Source organism: Mixophyes fleayi, chromosome 3 (genome assembly GCF_038048845.1).
Source record: "Mixophyes fleayi isolate aMixFle1 chromosome 3, aMixFle1.hap1, whole genome shotgun sequence".
In the NCBI taxonomy this organism is placed as follows: Eukaryota; Metazoa; Chordata; class Amphibia; order Anura; family Limnodynastidae; genus Mixophyes; species Mixophyes fleayi.
Genome location: NC_134404.1, coordinates 46319359 through 46338932, shown reverse-complemented (window position 1 = coordinate 46338932; position 19574 = coordinate 46319359). Strand labels below are relative to the sequence as shown.

The window sequence follows — 19574 nt, the reverse complement described above, 5'->3', positions numbered from 1 at the left end:
CATAAAATTGGAAGCATAGCATTGTCCAAAATGACTTGGTATGCTGAAGCATTAAGATTGCCATTCACTGGAGATAAGGGGCCTTGTCCAAACCCTGAAAAACAGACCCATATTATTATCCCTCCTCCATCAAACCTCACAGTTTGCATAATGTAGTCAGGCAGGTAATGTTCTCCCGGCATCCGCCAAACCCAGGCACACCCATCTGACTGCCAAACAGAGAAGCATGATTCGTCACTCCACAGAACACATTTCCACTGCTCCACAGTCCAGTGTTGGTGTGCTTTACACCACTCCATCCGACGCTTGGCATTGGTCTTGGTGATGTGAGGCTTGCATGCACTTGTACGACCATGGAAACCCATTCCATTAAGCTCCCAATGCACAGTTTTTGTGCTTACATTAATGCCAATGGAAGTTCGGAACTTTTCAGCTATGGAATCAGCAGTGTGTTGCCAATTCTTACGCACCATGCGCCTTAGCAGTCGTTGACCCCGCTCTGTTATTATACGTGGTCTACCGCTTCGTGGCTGAGTTGCTGTTGTTTCTAAATGCTTCCATAATAATATCACTTACAGTTGACCAGGGAAAATCCAGCAGGGATGAAATTTCATAAACCGTCTTATTGCAAAGGTGACATCCTATCACAGTACTACGGTTGAAATCACTGAGCTCTTCAGAATGATCCATTTTGTATCACAAATGTTTGCAAATGGAGACTGCATGGCTAGGTGCTTGATTTTATACACCTCTGGCAACGGGTCTGATTGAAACATCTCAATTCAATAATTAACAGGTGTGGCTAAATACTTTTGTCCATATAGTCTATGTATTACATGTATCATGCAGTGTACTGTCTGTTAGAGCAGATCACACCTAGACCCGTATTCATCAACGTATCTTCAGGTCTGCTCCTTGTTGAATACGGATGTGCATATGCCTAATTTATATGCGTTCTTTAAAAAAATTAACAATGGGCCTGATTCATTAAGGAAAGTAAAGCAAAAAAAGGAGTGTCTTTGCACCATGTTGCATTGGAGAGGGGTGAAAATTTTAAATGTGATGGCAGATTTATAGTTGGGGTAGGACATGTCCTAGATCAACTTTAAATGTTAGTATACAAGTAAAGCTATCAAGTATTTGTGTGCTACATGAAAAACCAGGCAGTATTTAACTTATGTGCAAAATAATAAACAAATTTGCACCCCTTGCATTGTAACATGGTTTGTCCAGGAGAAAACTTACTCCTTTTTTGCCTTACTTCCCTTAATGAATCAGGCCCAATATGTTCGTTTTGCGAGCCTTAATGATTCACACCTGGTATGATCAAAACAGAGTTCTATTACTTACCATCAATTACTAAGAATACGTAGTATCATCATCATTTATTTATATAGCACCACTAATTCCGCAGCGCTGTACAGAGAACTCATTCACATCAGTCCCTGCCCCATTGGGGCTTACAGTCTAAATTCCCTAATATGGACACACACACAGACAGACAGAGTCTAAATTCTCTAATATAAACACACAGAAAGGGAGAGACTAGGGTCAATTTGATAGCAGCCAATTAACCTACTAGTATGTTTTTGGAGTGAGGGAGGAAACCCACGCAAACACAGGGAGAACATACAAACTTTACACAGATAAGGCCATGGTCGGGAATTGAACTCATGACCCCAGTGCTGCAAGGCAGAAGTGCTAACCACTAGGCCACTGTGCTGGCCATATTGTGTTCTTCATTCTGTGTGAATGGACAAATGTAATGTAGCCATTCTCCTTCATGTTGGGTGTAATCCTGATCTGTTCTTGTTCAGTAGAAATTGACAATTGTTTTTACATATGTACTTCTCAGTACTTATTGTTACTTTGTATGTGTGAACAAGTGGCTTTACATTATCACTGCTTTTATTCTGTAAATTGCGTACAGTTATCTCTTCATAATCTGTATCAATCTGTAGCTTCAGAATTGCATCCAGAATCCCTTGAATTCTAATTTATCCTTTTATGTCCCTCATTACATATGCCCTCTTATTCCTCCTATTGAAATAATGATCATTCTATACAAACCAAGTATGAAAAGTCCCTTTTGACCTTTATTAAAATTCAGTCCTCCAAATGAATATAAGTCGATTGCTGACTCACATATCTCTTACTGAAATAGAATTTCTGCAGCATTCTTCAATCTGTAAACTGAACGTTCTGTCCTATCTATGCTCATCTGTCATCAAAAATATATACGTTTGTATGTATTCATATTCTTTGACCAGAAGTGTCTTCAAACAAAAGAAGGGGCAAGATATTACAGGTGTATATAGTCCCACTCTAGACTCTAGAAACATAGGAAGCAGTGGGTAGATCACAGGTGCTCAGTATCCCCCCTGAGACAAGCAGTTATTTATAATATGATAAATGCTGTAAAAAGCATACCCGGGTGACTCCGAGTTCCGGGTAGGTCTCCCGGACTCCCGGGAGAGCTGGCAATTCTTCCTCATCTGCCTTCTTCCTAATGAAGTGGGCAGATTTGAAGCCTCCATGATGTGATTCTCCGGGAATCGCATTATTTTGACCCCCCCACCCCGTGTTAAAATGACGCAATGTTTGCGTCGTTACATCACAGGGGGCGGGGCCAAAATGACGCTATTCGTGGAGCCACGCTCCCTCACGCCCACCTCTACTCCGAGACGCCCGGAGGCCAGCCTTTAAAGGTTGTCAACTATGATATATATATATCTGTTAGTTACATATGTTCCTGTAGATTGTAAGCTTGCGAGCAGTGCCCACTTACCTCTTTGTCTGTTACAACCCAGTCTTATCTTATATACTGTTCTCGTTCCCAATTGTGAAGTCAGTAATAGTATTCCTATACAGGGAATGTGAACATTTTGGAAACAGTTTGATAGCTCCAACTCCCCTGTGTGAGAAACTTGCACTTATTTCTATTCTTTGTACTTTAAAAAAATCCGTTAATAAGTCACACAGAGACATCTTGTATCATTCAAGTACTTTTAATTTTATTTAGTACAACAGACTGTGTATCGTACGACACCCTGCGATTGTGCTGGGTCACCTCTGTTCTAGTGATGATGTCAGTGTTTTAAGTAAGAGCACAGTGTTGTCTGCCTGAGCACATGGAACCACATATAACTCTAGGAAGTAGGAACATTATTGTCTGACAAATAGTTCTTACTGTGATGTTCTTGTACAGCTTGTAAACCACAGGGAGTCCCCAGTCTCACAGACCTAGTAACATCTTTTATAAGGTGTCAGCCTGTGGTCACTAGTATCTTGGAAATAGCTGCTGGCAGGTTGTTTCCTGTAATATATCAGCCAGAGGGTCAGATCACACAGTGAAAGAGGAGGAATTTTCTGCCTGATTGCAGACTCTCAGTGCTGTGTCCCAGTGCTCACTACAACATTACTCCTCTGCTCCAGAACACAAACTCACTTGGATTTTGCCTCTTGTTCGAGCAGCATGATGATTATTAAAAAACTATGCTCCACATGAGCTGACAGACCAGAGGGATATGTTCTTTAAGAGACTTTAGGAACATTTTTATGTTCTGCTTGGATATCTAACTTTTTTATTTATATTTTACATATTATATTATATATTTTTTCCTATGGAAGATGGGGAATTCGTATGCTGGGCAACTGAAGACAACGCGTTTTGAGGAAGTTCTACACAATTCTATCGAGGCATCTCTGAGGTCAAACAGCTTAGTGCCCCGACCCGTCTTTTCTCAACTGTATTTAGAAGCCGAACAGCAGCTATCATCCCTAGAAGGTAAGTGTTTGCTTCGGTGAAAAATGTTTGCCTAGATTCTAGAACACATTCCCAAGTGATAGAATACATGTCCAGGATTATGGGATACATTCTAAGATTATAGAGGGTATGCACAGGATTCTATAACACCTTCCCAAGTGATAGAATACATGTCCAGGATAATGGGATACATTCTAAGATTATAGAGGGTATGCACAGGATTCTATAACACCTTCCTAAGTGATAGAATACATGTCCAGGATTATGGGATACATTCTAAGATTATAGAGGGTATGCACGGGATTTCTATAACCCCTTCCTAAGTGATAGCATACATGTCCAGGATTATGGGATACATGTCCAGGATTATGGGATACATTCTAAGATTATAGAGGGTATGCACGGGATTTCTATAACACCTTCCTAAGTGATGGAATACATGTCCAGGATTATGGGATACATTCTAATATTATAGAGGGTATGCACGGGATTCTATAACACCTTCCTAAGTGATAGAATACATGTACAGGATTATGGGATACATTCTAAGATTATAGAGGGTATGCACGGGATTTCTATAACACCTTCCTAAGTGATAGAATACATGTCCAGGATTATGGGATACATTCTAAGATTATAGAGGGTATGCACGGGATTCTATAACACCTTCCTAAGTGATAGAATACATGTCCAGGATTATGGAATACATTCTAAGATTCTAAAGGGTATGCACGGGATTTCTATAACACCTTCCTAAGTGATAGAATACATGTCCAGGATTATGGGATACATTCTAAGATTATAGAGGGTATGCACGGGATTCTATAACACCTTCCTAAGTGATAGAATACATGTCCAGGATTATGGGATACATTCTAAGATTATAGAGGGTATGCACGGGATTTCTATAACACCTTCCTAAGTGATAGAATACATGTCCAGGATTATGGGATACATTCTAAGATTATAGAGGGTATGCACGGGATTTCTATAACACCTTCCTAAGTGATAGAATACATGTCCAGGATTATGGGATACATTCTAAGATTATAGAGGGTATGCACAGGATTTCTATAACACCTTCCTAAGTGATTGAATACATGTCCAGGATTATGGGATACATGTCCAGGATTATGGGATACATTCTAAGATTATAGAGGGTATGCATGGGATTTCTATAACACCTTCCTAAGTGATGGAATACATGTCCAGGATTATGGGATACATTCTAAGATTATAGAGGGTATGCACGGGATTCTATAACACCTTCCTAAGTGATAGAATACATGTCCAGGATTATGGGATACATTCTAAGATTATAGAGGGTATGCACGGGATTTCTATAACACCTTCCTAAGGGATAGAATACATGTCCAGGATTATGGGATACATGTCCAGGATTATGGGATACATTCTAAGATTATAGAGGGTATGCATGGGATTCTATAACACCTTCCTAAGTGATAGAATACATGTCCAGGATTATGGGATACATTCCAAGATTATAGAGGGTATGCACGGGATTCTATAACACCTTCCCAAGTGATAGAATACATGTCCAGGATTATGGGATACATTCTAAGATTATAGAGGGTATGCACGGGATTTCTATAACACCTTCCTAAGTGATAGAATACATGTCCAGGATTATGGGATACATTCTAAGATTATAGAGGGTATGCACGGGATTCTATAACACCTTCCTAAGTGATAGAATACATGTCCAGGATTATGGGATACATTCTAAGATTATAGAGGGTATGCACGGGATTTCTATAACACCTTCCTAAGTGATAGAATACATGTCCAGGATTATGGGATACATTCTAAGATTATAGAGGGTATGCACGGGATTCTATAACACCTTCCTAAGTAATAGAATACATGTCCAGGATTATGGGATACATTCTAAAATTATAGAGGGTATGCACAGGATTTCTATAACACATTCCTAAGTGATAGAATACATGTCCAGGATTATGGGATACATTCTAAGATTATAGAGGGTATGCACGGGATTTCTATAACACCTTCCTAAGTGATAGAATACATGTCCAGGATTATGGGATACATTCTAAGATTATAGATGGTATGCACGGGATTTCTATAACACCTTCCTAAGTGATAGAATACATGTCCAGGATTATGGGATACATTCTAAGATTATAGAGGGTATGCACGGAATTCTATAACACCTTCCCAAGTGATAGAATACATGTCCAGGATTATGGGATACATTCTAAGATTATAGAGGGTATGCACGGGATTTCTATAACACCTTCCTAAGTGATAGAATACATGTCCAGGATTATGGGATACATTCTAAGATTATAGAGGGTATGCACGGGATTCTATAACACCTTCCTAAGTGATAGAATACATGTCCAGGATTATGGGATACATTCTAAGATTATAGAGGGTATGCACGGGATTTCTATAACACCTTCCTAAGTGATAGAATACATGTCCAGGATTATGGGATACATTCTAAAATTATAGAGGGTATGCACAGGATTTCTATAACACATTCCTAAGTGATAGAATGTATCCCATAATCCTGGACATGTATTCTAAGATTATAGAGGGTATGCACGGGATTTCTATAACACCTTCCTAAGTGATAGAATACATGTCCAGGATTATGGGATACATTCTAAGATTATAGAGGGTATGCACGGGATTTCTATAACACCTTCCTAAGTGATAGAATACATGTCCAGGATTATGGGATACATTCTAAGATTATAGATGGTATGCACGGGATTTCTATAACACCTTCCTAAGTGATAGAATACATGTCCAGGATTATGGGATACATTCTAAGATTATAGAGGGTATGCACGGAATTCTATAACACCTTCCCAAGTGATAGAATACATGTCCAGGATTATGGGATACATTCTAAGATTACAGAGGGTATGCACGGGATTCTATAACACCTTCCCAAGTGATAGAATACATGTCCAGGAATATGGGATACATTCTAAGATTATAGAGGGTATGCACGGGATTTCTATAACACCTTCCTAAGTGATAGAATACATGTCCAGGATTATGGGATACATTCTAAAATTATAGAGGGTATGCACAGGATTTCTATAACACATTCCTAAGTGATAGAATACATGTCCAGGATTATGGGATACATTCTAAGATTATAGAGGGTATGCACGGGATTTCTATAACACCTTCCTAAGTGATAGAATACATGTCCAGGATTATGGGATACATTCTAAGATTATAGAGGGTATGCACGGGATTTCTATAACACCTTCCTAAGTGATAGAATACATGTCCAGGATTATGGGATACATTCTAAGATTATAGATGGTATGCACGGGATTTCTATAACACCTTCCTAAGTGATAGAATACATGTCCAGGATTATGGGATACATTCTAAGATTATAGAGGGTATGCACGGAATTCTATAACACCTTCCCAAGTGATAGAATACATGTCCAGGATTATGGGATACATTCTAAGATTACAGAGGGTATGCACGGGATTCTATAACACCTTCCCAAGTGATAGAATACATGTCCAGGAATATGGGATACATTCTAAGATTATAGAGGGTATGCACGGGATTCTATAACACCTTCCCAAGTGATAGAATACATGTCCAGGATTATTGGATACATTCTAAGATTATAGAAGACATGCACGGGATTCTAGAACACATTCCCAAGTGATAGAATACATGTCCAGGATTATGGGATACATTCTAAGATCATAGAAGACATGCACGGGATTCTAGAATACACTCCCAGTATTATAGACTTTATTTCCAGGATCTGAGCATCTAGATCACATTCCAATGGTTCTAGAATATATGCTTAATATCCAGCATACATTCCCAGTATCCAGGCTGCTAGACTATATGATCAAGACGCCAGAATACATTCCCAGGATTCTCTGATACATTCCCAAGATTCTAGTATGACATCTAAAATATTCAGAATATTGTATTTATTGCATTAAAACTGGGAGAATGATCTAATAGTTTTAGTTTCTAGCATAGTCAGTATATATTCAATGAAGTAGTTTATTTAAGTTGAATAGCAAGATGACAAATTGGGGAATCTGGGATGTGTTCCTTGTCAGAATGTTTTCCACTTTTGATAACATGTATAAATTTCTTTTGGTATCTTTAGTTAGATGTGGCCCTAATATTTTATTCCTTACAGATATAGACATTTCATTTTTAATATCACATACATTATATTCCCAGACTGACTTGTATACGAAAAGTTCCCTATTAGCGTTTGTAAGGTTAACGCAACATTGGTCATTTAAACCATTGTAGAGGAACACATTGTCATTGTAATAATAAGAATACCAATATTGGATCTATACAACTTTTCTTCTTAAATATAACATGTTCTGTTTTTTTTTCTGATTAGAAAGACATATTAAAATAAACCGTGTGCACTGTAGCTGTCAATTTAGACATTTCACTTAATCTCTTTATATTTTTTCAGAAAAGTGTTAGTTTTATTTTGTATTGATTGTGGGTTTTTTTCTGACACTCGATTCTTTTATCCATCATAGATTTTACATTATAGTCGGAAGCAGTGATGTCTTTAGTGGTTACTAATAGTGGGTTTCAGTTTCTCTACTGAATGTTTAACCTCTATTTAGCAGAGCCCCTTTTTTCTGTCATTAGCACAATTTTATTGTTACAATTTTGTGCACAATGTTTTTTTTTTGTATTTTTCTTTACTGTGAAATTGTCATACATGTAGTAATATTTACCGTTTGTGAAGTGTTGCAGAGTATGCAGTCGTTATATAATAAGTCGTAATAATAATAATAATGACATATATATTATGAATAATTTCAGAAGCAAGATAACGGTTACGGAACTCAGAACGTTTAGAATAAGACCTTACTTAGATTGCCGGGATTAGTGGCAATGAGATCCTACAATTTATTTGACTTCATTTACCACCCGAAAGGAAACAAATGGGGAATTTTAAGGATTAAGCAAATTTCCTGTCATATAAGTGTTTTGGTTTTCTGCTTCAAAATGATAGGGGCCCTAAGTGATTGTTAGTGTGTTTGAAGTCAATCCTTCTCCCTGTAGTGTATTTGCTAGGTGCACTAAACACTCATTGTCTTATAAGGATCAACAATCCCTATCCCTGTTGGATTCAGCTCCTCCCACTTCCTGCATTTTTTCTGTTCGTACGGAAAGGAGCGACTTCTAATTCTAATGGGCTCGTTACCCCCAGGTATCCAAGACCCAAATCTCATCCCTCTTCTGTCACCCTGACATGTCACCCACCAATTGTCTTCATAATGTATTATCCACCTACGTGTGTCTACTCTAGTGGGTGAGGAAAAAATCATATTATCCACATTTCTGATTTCCAACCTATATATGCAGTAGGGGCCTGATTTATTAAAGAAAGCAAAGCAGAAAAAAGGAGTAAATTTGCTCCTGGACAAACCATGTTACAATGCAAGGGGTGCAAATTAGTTTATTATTTTGCACGTAAGGAAAATAGTGGCTGTTTTTTCATCTAGCACTTAAATACTTGATAGTTTTATTTTTACACTGAAATTTAAAGTTGATCTAGGACATGTCCTACCCCAACTATAAATCTGTCCCCACATTATAAATTTACCTCCCCCTCCAATGCAACATGGTTTTGCCAAAGTGCAAACTTACTCCTCTGTTTTGCTTTGCTCGCCTTAATGAATCAGACCCTAGGGACTAGATTTACTAAGCTGCGGGTTTGAAAAAGTGAGGATGTTGCCTATAGCAACCAATCAGATTCTAGCTTTCATTTATTTAGTACTTTCTACAAAATGACAGCTAGAATCTGATTGGTTGCTATAGGCAACATCCCCACTTTTTCAAACCCGCAGCTTAGTAAATCTAGCCCTAGATGTGTTAAATGCAAATGTGTTTAAATGAATGTTGCCCGTTTAGTGCCAATTAGTGCTTAATTATAACTATGTTATATGTTTATTTTTGTTTCTGCTTATAAAGTTGTTTTACTCCAGTGTCCAGCATCTTAACAGGGCAAATATAAGGTCCCCATTACTGGGAGCCACTCAGGGCATTAGGACATTAAGGAAATAGTGATTATTGTATAGTAAGGAGTGATTGACTGATGACTCTGGTCCACCTATTCTTAGTCAATGTGTGAGCTTCCTTCTCTCACAAAGGATGCTGTAGGAGGTGGAATTAGCATTTCCTTTAAGAGCCTGAAGCTTACACAGGCTGAGTGCTTGATATGGTCACAATGCTGGTCTGACAGAGGCCTTTTCATGTAATAAATCCCACTAAACATTGTCCACTAGATTAAAGCTAACGCTGCTTGTCCAACACAGGAATGGAAAGTGAAAAGAAACTGCAGGGCAGTCATTGAGAGAAAGCCGGGTGTTGTCGTTGTGGTTTCTTACACTTTTATTGAACTTAGTTATATTATACAACAACAAAATAAACAATATATTTATTTTGTTCCAAAAATATAATGAAAACAAAGCTCCATCTGTCATTATTAATAAAACAATACACTAATGTACATTTTAATAGGAGCGCTGAACAAATAAATAATAAAAAAAAAACCTGTTATTATTGGTCAGACTGACAGCAAAAATGTCGCAAGTGATTCTTCTCCAACGTGTTTTCACTGCTGTAGACATGTCCTCCAGTCATGAAAGGGTTAATTGTCATGTAAAAGAAGGGTGACCGGGGATTAATCAGTGGGCAGGAAATTAGGAAGGAGTCCTTGGTTGTACAATTCTGAGCGCAGAGGATGCTTACAGCAAAATTAAAGACGAAGGGCCATTATTCTGAACCATCACTTGGGGGTATATTTACTACACTGCGGGTTTTAAAAAGTGGAAATGTTGCCTATAGCAACCAATCAGATTCTAGCTGTCACTTTGTAGAATGTACTAAATAAATGATAGCTAGAATCTGATTGGCTTTTCAAACCTGCCGGGAAAACTCTCAGCTTGATACATTTACACCCAGGACTCTAGGTGAGCTACTTATTGTACTAAGATCAATGTATATCTGTCCTCAGCCATTGCTGGATCTGAGCAGCCTCATCATCAGATGTAAGGTAGCCACATGGGATTAGTGAAGAGATCACTGTCCAATTTATCCATTCGTGCAAGTGACGAAATTGGATGAGATCCAAGCATTTGACATGGGGTAAAAAGGGGCTGTGTTGTTTCTGGATCGCACTAGGGTCGGGCGAAAACTGATCACACATGCAGACCGTTAGTGGTAATCTCCTGAACAAATGTTTCAGCATGCCTTATAATAAGCCTATGGATTTTGATATTATTATTATTATTATTATTATTATAATATTATTGGTGTTGCACATTTTGGGCCACATATATAGCAATAATCTGCCCAGTTGTCCACATTACCTGTTATATCGGAGAGTGAACGGAGACAATCTTCTGCGTCTATAGAAACATAGCTCCGTCCTTATTTCATATATATTTTAGTAACTGCTATAATCCTGTAATTAGTGTTTATTCATTGTCATCAGTCCGTCCCCCAGTGCAGCTTGCAAGCTGATAATTCCTTACTACAGGTGGATAACACACAATCCTCAAACTGGCAGAACATATCTCTCTTTTTAAACTACTAGCATGCTTGCTAATTCTGTCCCCTTTCTAAATTTTGGCACTGGCATCTGCCAGAAAAGTCAAGAAAGAGATAGCTAGAAAACATAAATAATTTAGAATGTGTCTCCATGTGCCAGTATACTTACATATTATTTATATTTAAAAAACCCAGTATATATTATAATATAATTATAATAATGACGGTGGATCAGTAGATATTCATACCTCCGAATGTGGAACTGAGACTTGTAGGCTAATCTGCAGGCTGTGGAAGCTCATTGGACGGCTGCTCAGGCTTGTCCAATCAGGTGCTGAGACAATCTTACAAGGCTTCTGTTTTACCAAACGTTCTCTTGTTCACTTCGTGTGCTCTTCGTGCAGGTGGCGGTGTGGACAATGATGATGAAGAAGAAGATGACGATGGCTCTGGATCCAGTAGTTCAACTCACTCTTACCAGAACAAACCTCCTCCCGAAGGCTGCTGCACAACAGATGGTGAGGACAGAAATCCTGGGTTTGTAACCTAATGTTGAATATAATGTACAAAGACTGAAACTGGGGAAATGCTGACGAACAAACTGAAGTCTTGACTAACCAAGCGTTTCTTTCGGATTTATAAGTGAATAATTGTAAGAGATCAGCACAGCACTATGGGCTAGATTTACTAAACTACGGGTTTGAAAAAGTGGAGATGTTGCCTATAGCAACCAATCAGATTCTAGCTTTCAATATTTAGTACATTCTACAAAATGACAGCTAGAATCTGATTGGTTGCTATAGGCAACATCTCCACTTTTTCAAACCCGTAGTTTAGTAAATCTAGTCCTAAATCGGTTACTCTGTTAGCGCTTCTACCCAACTAGGAAAACAGTGAAAACCCGTGTAAGGGCTCACCCTCAATTTGGGGAAACTTGTCCCTATAACCTGCATGCTACTTGTCCGGACATTGACAGTCAGGAGTAGATTAGCTTCTAACATGGGCACTGAATAGACAGAGGAAGTCTGTGTGGGTTTGGCTCCTGTTTGCCAGTCCTCATACAAGACCCGTTGGCTTGTAGTACCCATGTGCCCGCTAGGTGAGGAGAGGACGGATGTCAGTACAAATGACATTTTAGCTGGTGCAACCCTTTGATGGTCATTTCAAATGTAGGGAAAGATTGAAGTATTTAGAACAATTCAAGATTTAAATCCATATTTATACTGAATGAACAATTTTTTTCGGAGCATTTTATCGGTCCCCATATTAAGAAAAACAAATTATTCCCATGAATCAGTTCACTGTCTTGATCAATGTAAGCAGAGAGAAATAAAATCATTGATTAGTAAAGTGTATTTTACTAGGTAAAGCAGTCTGGTCATCATCTTTCTTCTCTGTTCCAGGTTTCTGTCAGGCCGGCAAAGACTTGCGATTGGCATCTGTTTCGGCCGACCAGTTCGACGTGCCTCCCGGATTCTTATTGGTTGGCGCCAAGTCCCCTAGTTTACCGGATCACATATTGGTGTGCGCTGTGGACAAAAGATTTCTGCCGGATGATAACGGGCGCAACGCGCTGTTAGGTAACCAGCTGCTTTTATCCCCATCGCTGCCAGGGCATGATGTGTTCTGGTGATCAGTGAACAGACTCGCACTGCCATTAAACTGCAGGTAGAATGCCAGGGCACTGTGACCAGGTCAGGACTACAGGCAGTTCTAAATATGGATCAGATGCTGAAGGCAGATATGTAGAAAAATAAGTAAAAGGTTTCGGAAGAGAGATTTTCAAGTACTTCCATTCTTACGTCTTTGAATTATTTGGAATATTCCCCCTGATATATAGTTTGGTTGGCTGTTAACGTGCACAAATATTGTATTGTTAGATGTGTCTATTTATTTAAATACCACCCACATGGTGCATTAATACACCAGTTAGAAATCTGTTTTAAAAAATAATGGGATTATGTTTTATTAGTACGAGATTAATGTAATAATATAACCTAATGACGATAAACTAGTATGCGCTGTTGACTAATTGGTTATCTAGTAATGCTGCTCACAGATAATAGAAGGGGGTGTCCCTCCCCCTTAACTAGAGTGATTATATAAAACAATTTTGGGCGCAAGATAAGGTAACCAAGAGAAGAAAAGACATGAATAAAATGATGGTTATGTTTATAAACAGATATACATAAGAAATCAGTGCACTGAAATATAATTTAAATTGCCACTAATCAATGTATAGACAAATAGACTCTCTAGAGAGTGTGTGTTTTTCACGGGACCTCTACCAAGAAACATCGCAACTGTATGTATCTACAGGCTAGTAGTAGCTATCCCTGTTGAGATCACATAATAACTCTTTTATTCCCATTTGGGTCTTGCAACATTATATATTTTGCATACGTACCTGCAATAGCAAGATGTATGTTACATAACGGTTATTGATTAACCATTGTCTATTTGTCTATACATTGATTAGTGGCAATTTTAATTATATTTCAGTGCACTGATTTCTTATGTATATCTGTTTATAAACATAACCATCATTTTATTCATGTCTTTTCTTCTCTTGGTTACCTTATCTTGCGCCCAGAATTGTTTTATATAATAATATAACCTGGCCATAACCGCATTGGAAAAGGACTTGCATTTTGCATTAGCCTTAAAGGAAACAATATGTTTCCTATCCACAGTGCAATGCGTAATAATATATGTATGATTTAAAAAACAGGAACATCGTCCCCCTTCAAAACAAGATCCTCAATCAGCCCCGACATTAGAAAGGCTGGGCCAGTTTCCTCTGTTGTAGGAAGAGCGCAAGTATGGGGTCTCCCTATTATGGAAAAACTACCCCCAGTCTAGTAACTGCAGGGTGGGCGCCCCTGTATGGGAAGAGGAGGGGGAGCTCTCTTTGAAACCAAAAAGTGCTGGAGCTTTTCTCTTCCCCAACCCCTACACTGTGGGGGCCATGGTAATCAATGAAATTGGGACCCTTGGAGTGGCAGTACCCCTGCCCATTATGCCAAAGAAGCACACGATATTCAAATAATCTGTAAATCAATAAACAGAACCCAACACCCTGGTTCACCACTTTATTAAATGGAAAATAAAATATTCTTTTTTATTGCTTTATCTGTCAGTGTCCAAATGGAAAAAGAAATCGTACGCAAAAAAAGGCCATAAAAAAACTACCCGCTCGCTTGTGTTTAACGATCAATGCAAAATGCTTGATGGCAAAAGTCCCCAGGACTCCCCATCACTGCGAGCCACTCACAAGTGGAACACTGTGCTACCACTTGAGACTGGCTAGTGGTGAAGGATGGTCATTTGTAGTGTGCAGATGGCTCGTTTTGTAAGGGGTTTCTTGTGTTACAGAGCCACATATGACCTATAAGGGCTCAATCGTCTCCCAGCACTGACCCTCATCTGTAAGAATATCAGAGATTTATGGGACAATTTCCCCTGCGCCTCTGTTAGCTACTTCCATTAGCTGTATATTTTTAAATTTTTAGTCCTCCAAGAGGGCAGGAGGGGGCGGGACGAGGCAAAACACCGTATTTTGGCCCCACCCCCGTGACAAAAGCCACAGTTTGGGCCAAAATGGTGCAATTCACAGCAAATCCCGTCATTGAGGCTTCCATCCTGCTCACTTCACTAGGAAGTGGGCAGGATGCGGGAGAATTGCCTGCTCTCCCAGAAGTCCGGGAGACCTACCCGGAATTCGTGAGTCTTCCGGACATTCTGGGAGAGTGCACAAGTATAATTTTGGGCCTCATTTGAGTTAGGAGCAAAGCAAAAGAATGGAGCAAATTTGCAACTTGGCAAAACCATGTAGAGGGTCATATTTAAAATGTGAGGACACATTTCGAGGGGGTGTGACCTAGCTCAGCTCTAAATTGTAAAAATAAAGCTGTCCAGTACTTGTGTGCTACATGCAAAAAACAATAGATGAATTTGCTCTCTTTTGATTGCAGCAGGACTGAGAGAGAAAATTTGCACCGTTTCTTTTTGCTTTGCTCCTAACGCTAGATGACGCCCTTTATGTGTAAAAACAAATCTCCATTCTTTCATCCTTTCTACCATATCTGTGTGATATATCTGCATCCAATCTGTGTATGGCCTGGCGTTGTTTATATGGCTGTGTATAGATCATTATGATTTTGTTTTGTCTAAAGAAATGAGTGTGAGCAATACCGCGCATACTAAAAACATTAAGCGCGCCGTTAAAGTATAATTAAAAATAAAGTTGTAATGGTGATGGTAGCGCATATTATGCCTATACATGAAAGCAGAAGTACCAGTGTTGGTTTGTTGAGTTGTGGGGTTAATCTACAGGTTTCCATGACAAATAGCTGTAAGTCAGTTTGCCAACTGAATTCTACAAACAGTCCTCTCCTCTTTCTACTGATCAGATAGATAATAAAATTCCAACAGAAACCTAGATGAAAGCCCAGCAATTAGTGTTGAGGAAGTCTTTGTATTAATAGCACTTTAAACAAAAGCACAAAAGAACAATAAATAATAATAGTTTAAGCCAGGCCACCAATGGGGCAGCTGCCAGACAGCTTTTCATCCCCTCCACTTCCTCAATAAACATGTCTGCTGTTCTCTGTGTGGACATTCCAGCCTGACAGAGATAGCGCAGGTAATGCTAGACAAGGTATACAGCCGGCTGTCTGATAGGGCCTGTAAACAGACAGACAAGCAGATTGCTGTATTTACAGCTGCACAACACCAGGCATGAAATAGGAGTAACTTGCACCATTGCTGTAGTGTGATCACTAATATTCAGCCTAGCAATTCACTAGTGACATCTCTGAGCATTGTTATTATTGTTTATATATAAATAGCAAGACATATTACACCACACAGAGGATACGTAGTCAGTCACATAAGCCCCTGCTCTATTGGAGCTTAGGAGAAAAGTTACCAAACCTTCTAAAATGGAACAGTGGAGGTGTTGCACAGAGCAGCCAATCAGATTCTAGCTGTTATTTATGTAGAACATTATAGAAGATAACTAGAATCTGATTGGTTGCTATGAGCAACACCTCCACCTTTCATTTTTAGAATACTTGATAAATCTCCTTCTTGGCGGGAGATTCAGTTAGCCGCAAGGTGTCGCAGGACATCAAGGGGGGGATGGCTGTGCACATTGCCGACTAATGCGATACAGAAATCTCTGCTCGTTTCCCTTAGGATCTCTGTGGGATGTGAGGAAAAATGAGCTGAGATTTTATTAAACATTCAGACACAATATGTCTGTTCCAGAGACGCATCACATCAACGTGCGCCAAACTGAATCTGCCGCTTAGAGTCTAAATTCCTTACCACACACGCACTAGGGTCTGTTTTTGTCTGCAGCCGTTTGACCGACCATATGTTTTTGAAATGTGAGAGGAAACTGCAACACCTTGAGAAAATCCACTGGGAGAACGTAGACACTCAAACCCATGGTCCCAACGCTGTCAGACTGCAATGCTAACAGCTGGGGCCCCTGGAGATAATGGGGCCCGCTGCACAGGGACCTGTGGTCCCCGGCTCCTCCCCGCTTCCCTCCACTGGGGCCCACAGATCGCGAGTTCCGCCTCTGTAAACACAAGTCAGCTTAACACCAATTGAGTTGATTTGTTGGGCGGCCCGATTTACACATTTGCAATGTTGGGAGGTATATGAGGTTAAACGTGTAATGTGTTACCTTCACACGCTCAAGTAAAGCATAATTATAGCCTGATACAGTAAATACAACCAGTGTTTTACTGCGTTTGGCATACTTAACTACTGACAGGTTCAAATGGGATTTCCACATGGAGTCCACCCCTGCCTTACTCCAAAACATTTATATTCCTAGTATTTGTGCATTAATTACACACAACAGACCTCATTGATTAAGTGCAGTGGGTGTGCAGGCCAAAACCACTGGGTTTTGCACAGTGAGTGGAGCCTAGATGGCCCAGCCAGACCACATCCAGCTGTCAGCCTACTCTCTACTCTTGGGAGACGCCTCTGCAAATTCGAAGTGGGTCTAGGAGGCCGAAAAATCTTAAGAGGCGCATTATGGAAATGTGTAAACATTACCCTAAAGTCCAACCTCCTTCCACTTTACAACCATCCTTTTCATTTAATTACATTTATTTTCCATTTTGCTCCTAAAATACTGCTCAGTTCAGCCTTATGGGTTAAATGCATCATTGATGTGAGGGTGACATCAGTCACTTATGTGTTTATCACCTTGGCAGCTGAGCATTACCCATCTGTCATGGTGATAGCTATACCGAGCGGTGAGGGTTACTTAGATTTATTTTCTGAAGGGAAGAAAATATTCATTATAAAAAGATTCAGATTGAAAAAAGATCATTCATTTAATCAATAAAAAGTAATTTTTTCGGTTCAATACAGAAGCAAAAGCGCGTAAATCAGCTCTGCGTACTCCCGATTCCAACAAGGCGTGGATCTGAAGATACCTGCGCTGTTGAATTCAGGGGCAAGTCTACTGCACAAGACACTGCAGGAGAAGTCCAATCCCTATGTGGAGTATAAATGCAAAAGAACACGCAGAAAAACAAAAAAATATTAAAGGAATGTCCCTTGTTAATAATATAGGCATGAGTGATAAAACATTAAAAAATTGAAAACAAAAGTTATTGTTTATAATGTTTTCCCATGAAATACATTTATTAGGATGTTGGTAATGTCTACTGAGCATAAAATACATTTTTACAGTTGCTTCTGATTGCAAACACATGGTATAGCATGCATACCAGACTGTCATCACTACTGATCAGGACTTGGCTGTGTGCGGTGGAGGGTGGCATGCCCTAACTGTACATTGACTATGGCAAAATGCTCCATTCGCTCCCTGAAGTTGTAGGGTGTAGTTAGAGTCCTTTGCATTTGAAGACAGAGCGGACAGGGCTGTGTTTACTGGCGTATCTCCTGCTTCTGGGCATGCACAGAGTGATTTTGCGGATGATACGCAGATACATGCCAAGGGTGGGGTGCGAATTTATGGAGGTGCTATAAATGAAAGGCAGTAGGACGAACCCAAAAAACTAAACTCACTTGCCCGATTCCGGGTCCCTAACCCTAACCTTATTCCTAAACCTAACCCTAAGCCTAACCCTATACCTAACCCTATTCCTAATGCTAAGCCTAAGTGTAAGAGTTAGGTCCGCTGAGAAGCGACATTGCCGCTTTAAAAATACTGATCGCAATTTAAAATGACGTGAAAACAGGCTGCAGTTCTTATTGCTGATGGCGATTTGTTAGCACAATGTCGGGGACTTGTTTTGTCATTGTTAAGGTCAGTCATCATTTATTAGGAGTCGGGCAAGTGAGTTTATTTTTTTTTTTGTTCGTGGTAGTCACTATCGGTGTTATCAGCACCGTTAAAGTAACTACCACCGCATGCCTTGATAAATGAGGCCCGGTGTGAGTGTCATATGATTTGTCCGGTATTAAATTCCCTATGTGGTCATCACTATTTAGAAGATTCCGATGTGTTTTCATAACCTTGTTGATACAATTTGAAAAGGATAAATACCAAGAGCACAGATATAAGCGCTGTAAAAAATGCAATTTATTGAAAACACATAAAAATCTGTCAGTTAAAACTATCTGCAGATTTACACTGCGAATTTTTTTATTCCAAAAAGGTTTTTTTTTAGTAATTAACAAAACTTAATGAATTTTACATTGTTTGACACAATGATTTGCAAAAGTATTTATACCAGAGACCAATGCTCTAATTTTACTTAATAATAAATCCTGTACTAAACCTTGGTTCTTTCTCTCTGATGTTTTTATTTCATAGCACTGAAACTAAAATAATTGTCATATTTTAATGTGACATTATTTTATGTTCTAAAAACATCTTAAGAAAATAAACCTGAAATATTCTGTTTGTATTAGTATTGAAAGCCTGCGTTGTGAAAGCTTTAAGTTCACACTGCTGAAAAACAGTCTCCAAACAATTACACAACTGCTTTATAATGAGTTTTCACCAGTGAATTATTACAATAACCGTCACATTTTCTGGATAAATGCCCCACACTTAAGGTATCATTATTCAAGTTGTGACTATGAAAGATAGCTGTAAAAATGGAGAGTAAAGAGCATCCAATGATAAGCTAGAGATAAAAGTAATATGATTGCATAAATTAGGAAAAGGGTACCAGACATATCCAAGTGTTTGGATGTCCCAGTGGGCACTGTTGGTTCAGGAGGT

General features: G+C 39.1%; 1 protein-coding gene across 3 annotated transcripts in view; it reads left to right on the top strand.

The window, feature by feature from the left end:
* The window catches only part of GREB1 (growth regulating estrogen receptor binding 1), a 139263-nt gene that overhangs the window by 48125 nt on the left and 71564 nt on the right, over positions 1-19574 (top strand). For all 3 annotated transcript variants that reach the window (XM_075201426.1, XM_075201427.1, XM_075201425.1), the window contains exons 2-4: positions 3631-3787; positions 11752-11865; positions 12751-12927. In XM_075201426.1, the coding sequence (XP_075057527.1) occupies positions 3631-3787; positions 11752-11865; positions 12751-12927 (448 nt within the window). The remainder of the gene's footprint in view (positions 1-3630; positions 3788-11751; positions 11866-12750; positions 12928-19574) is intronic.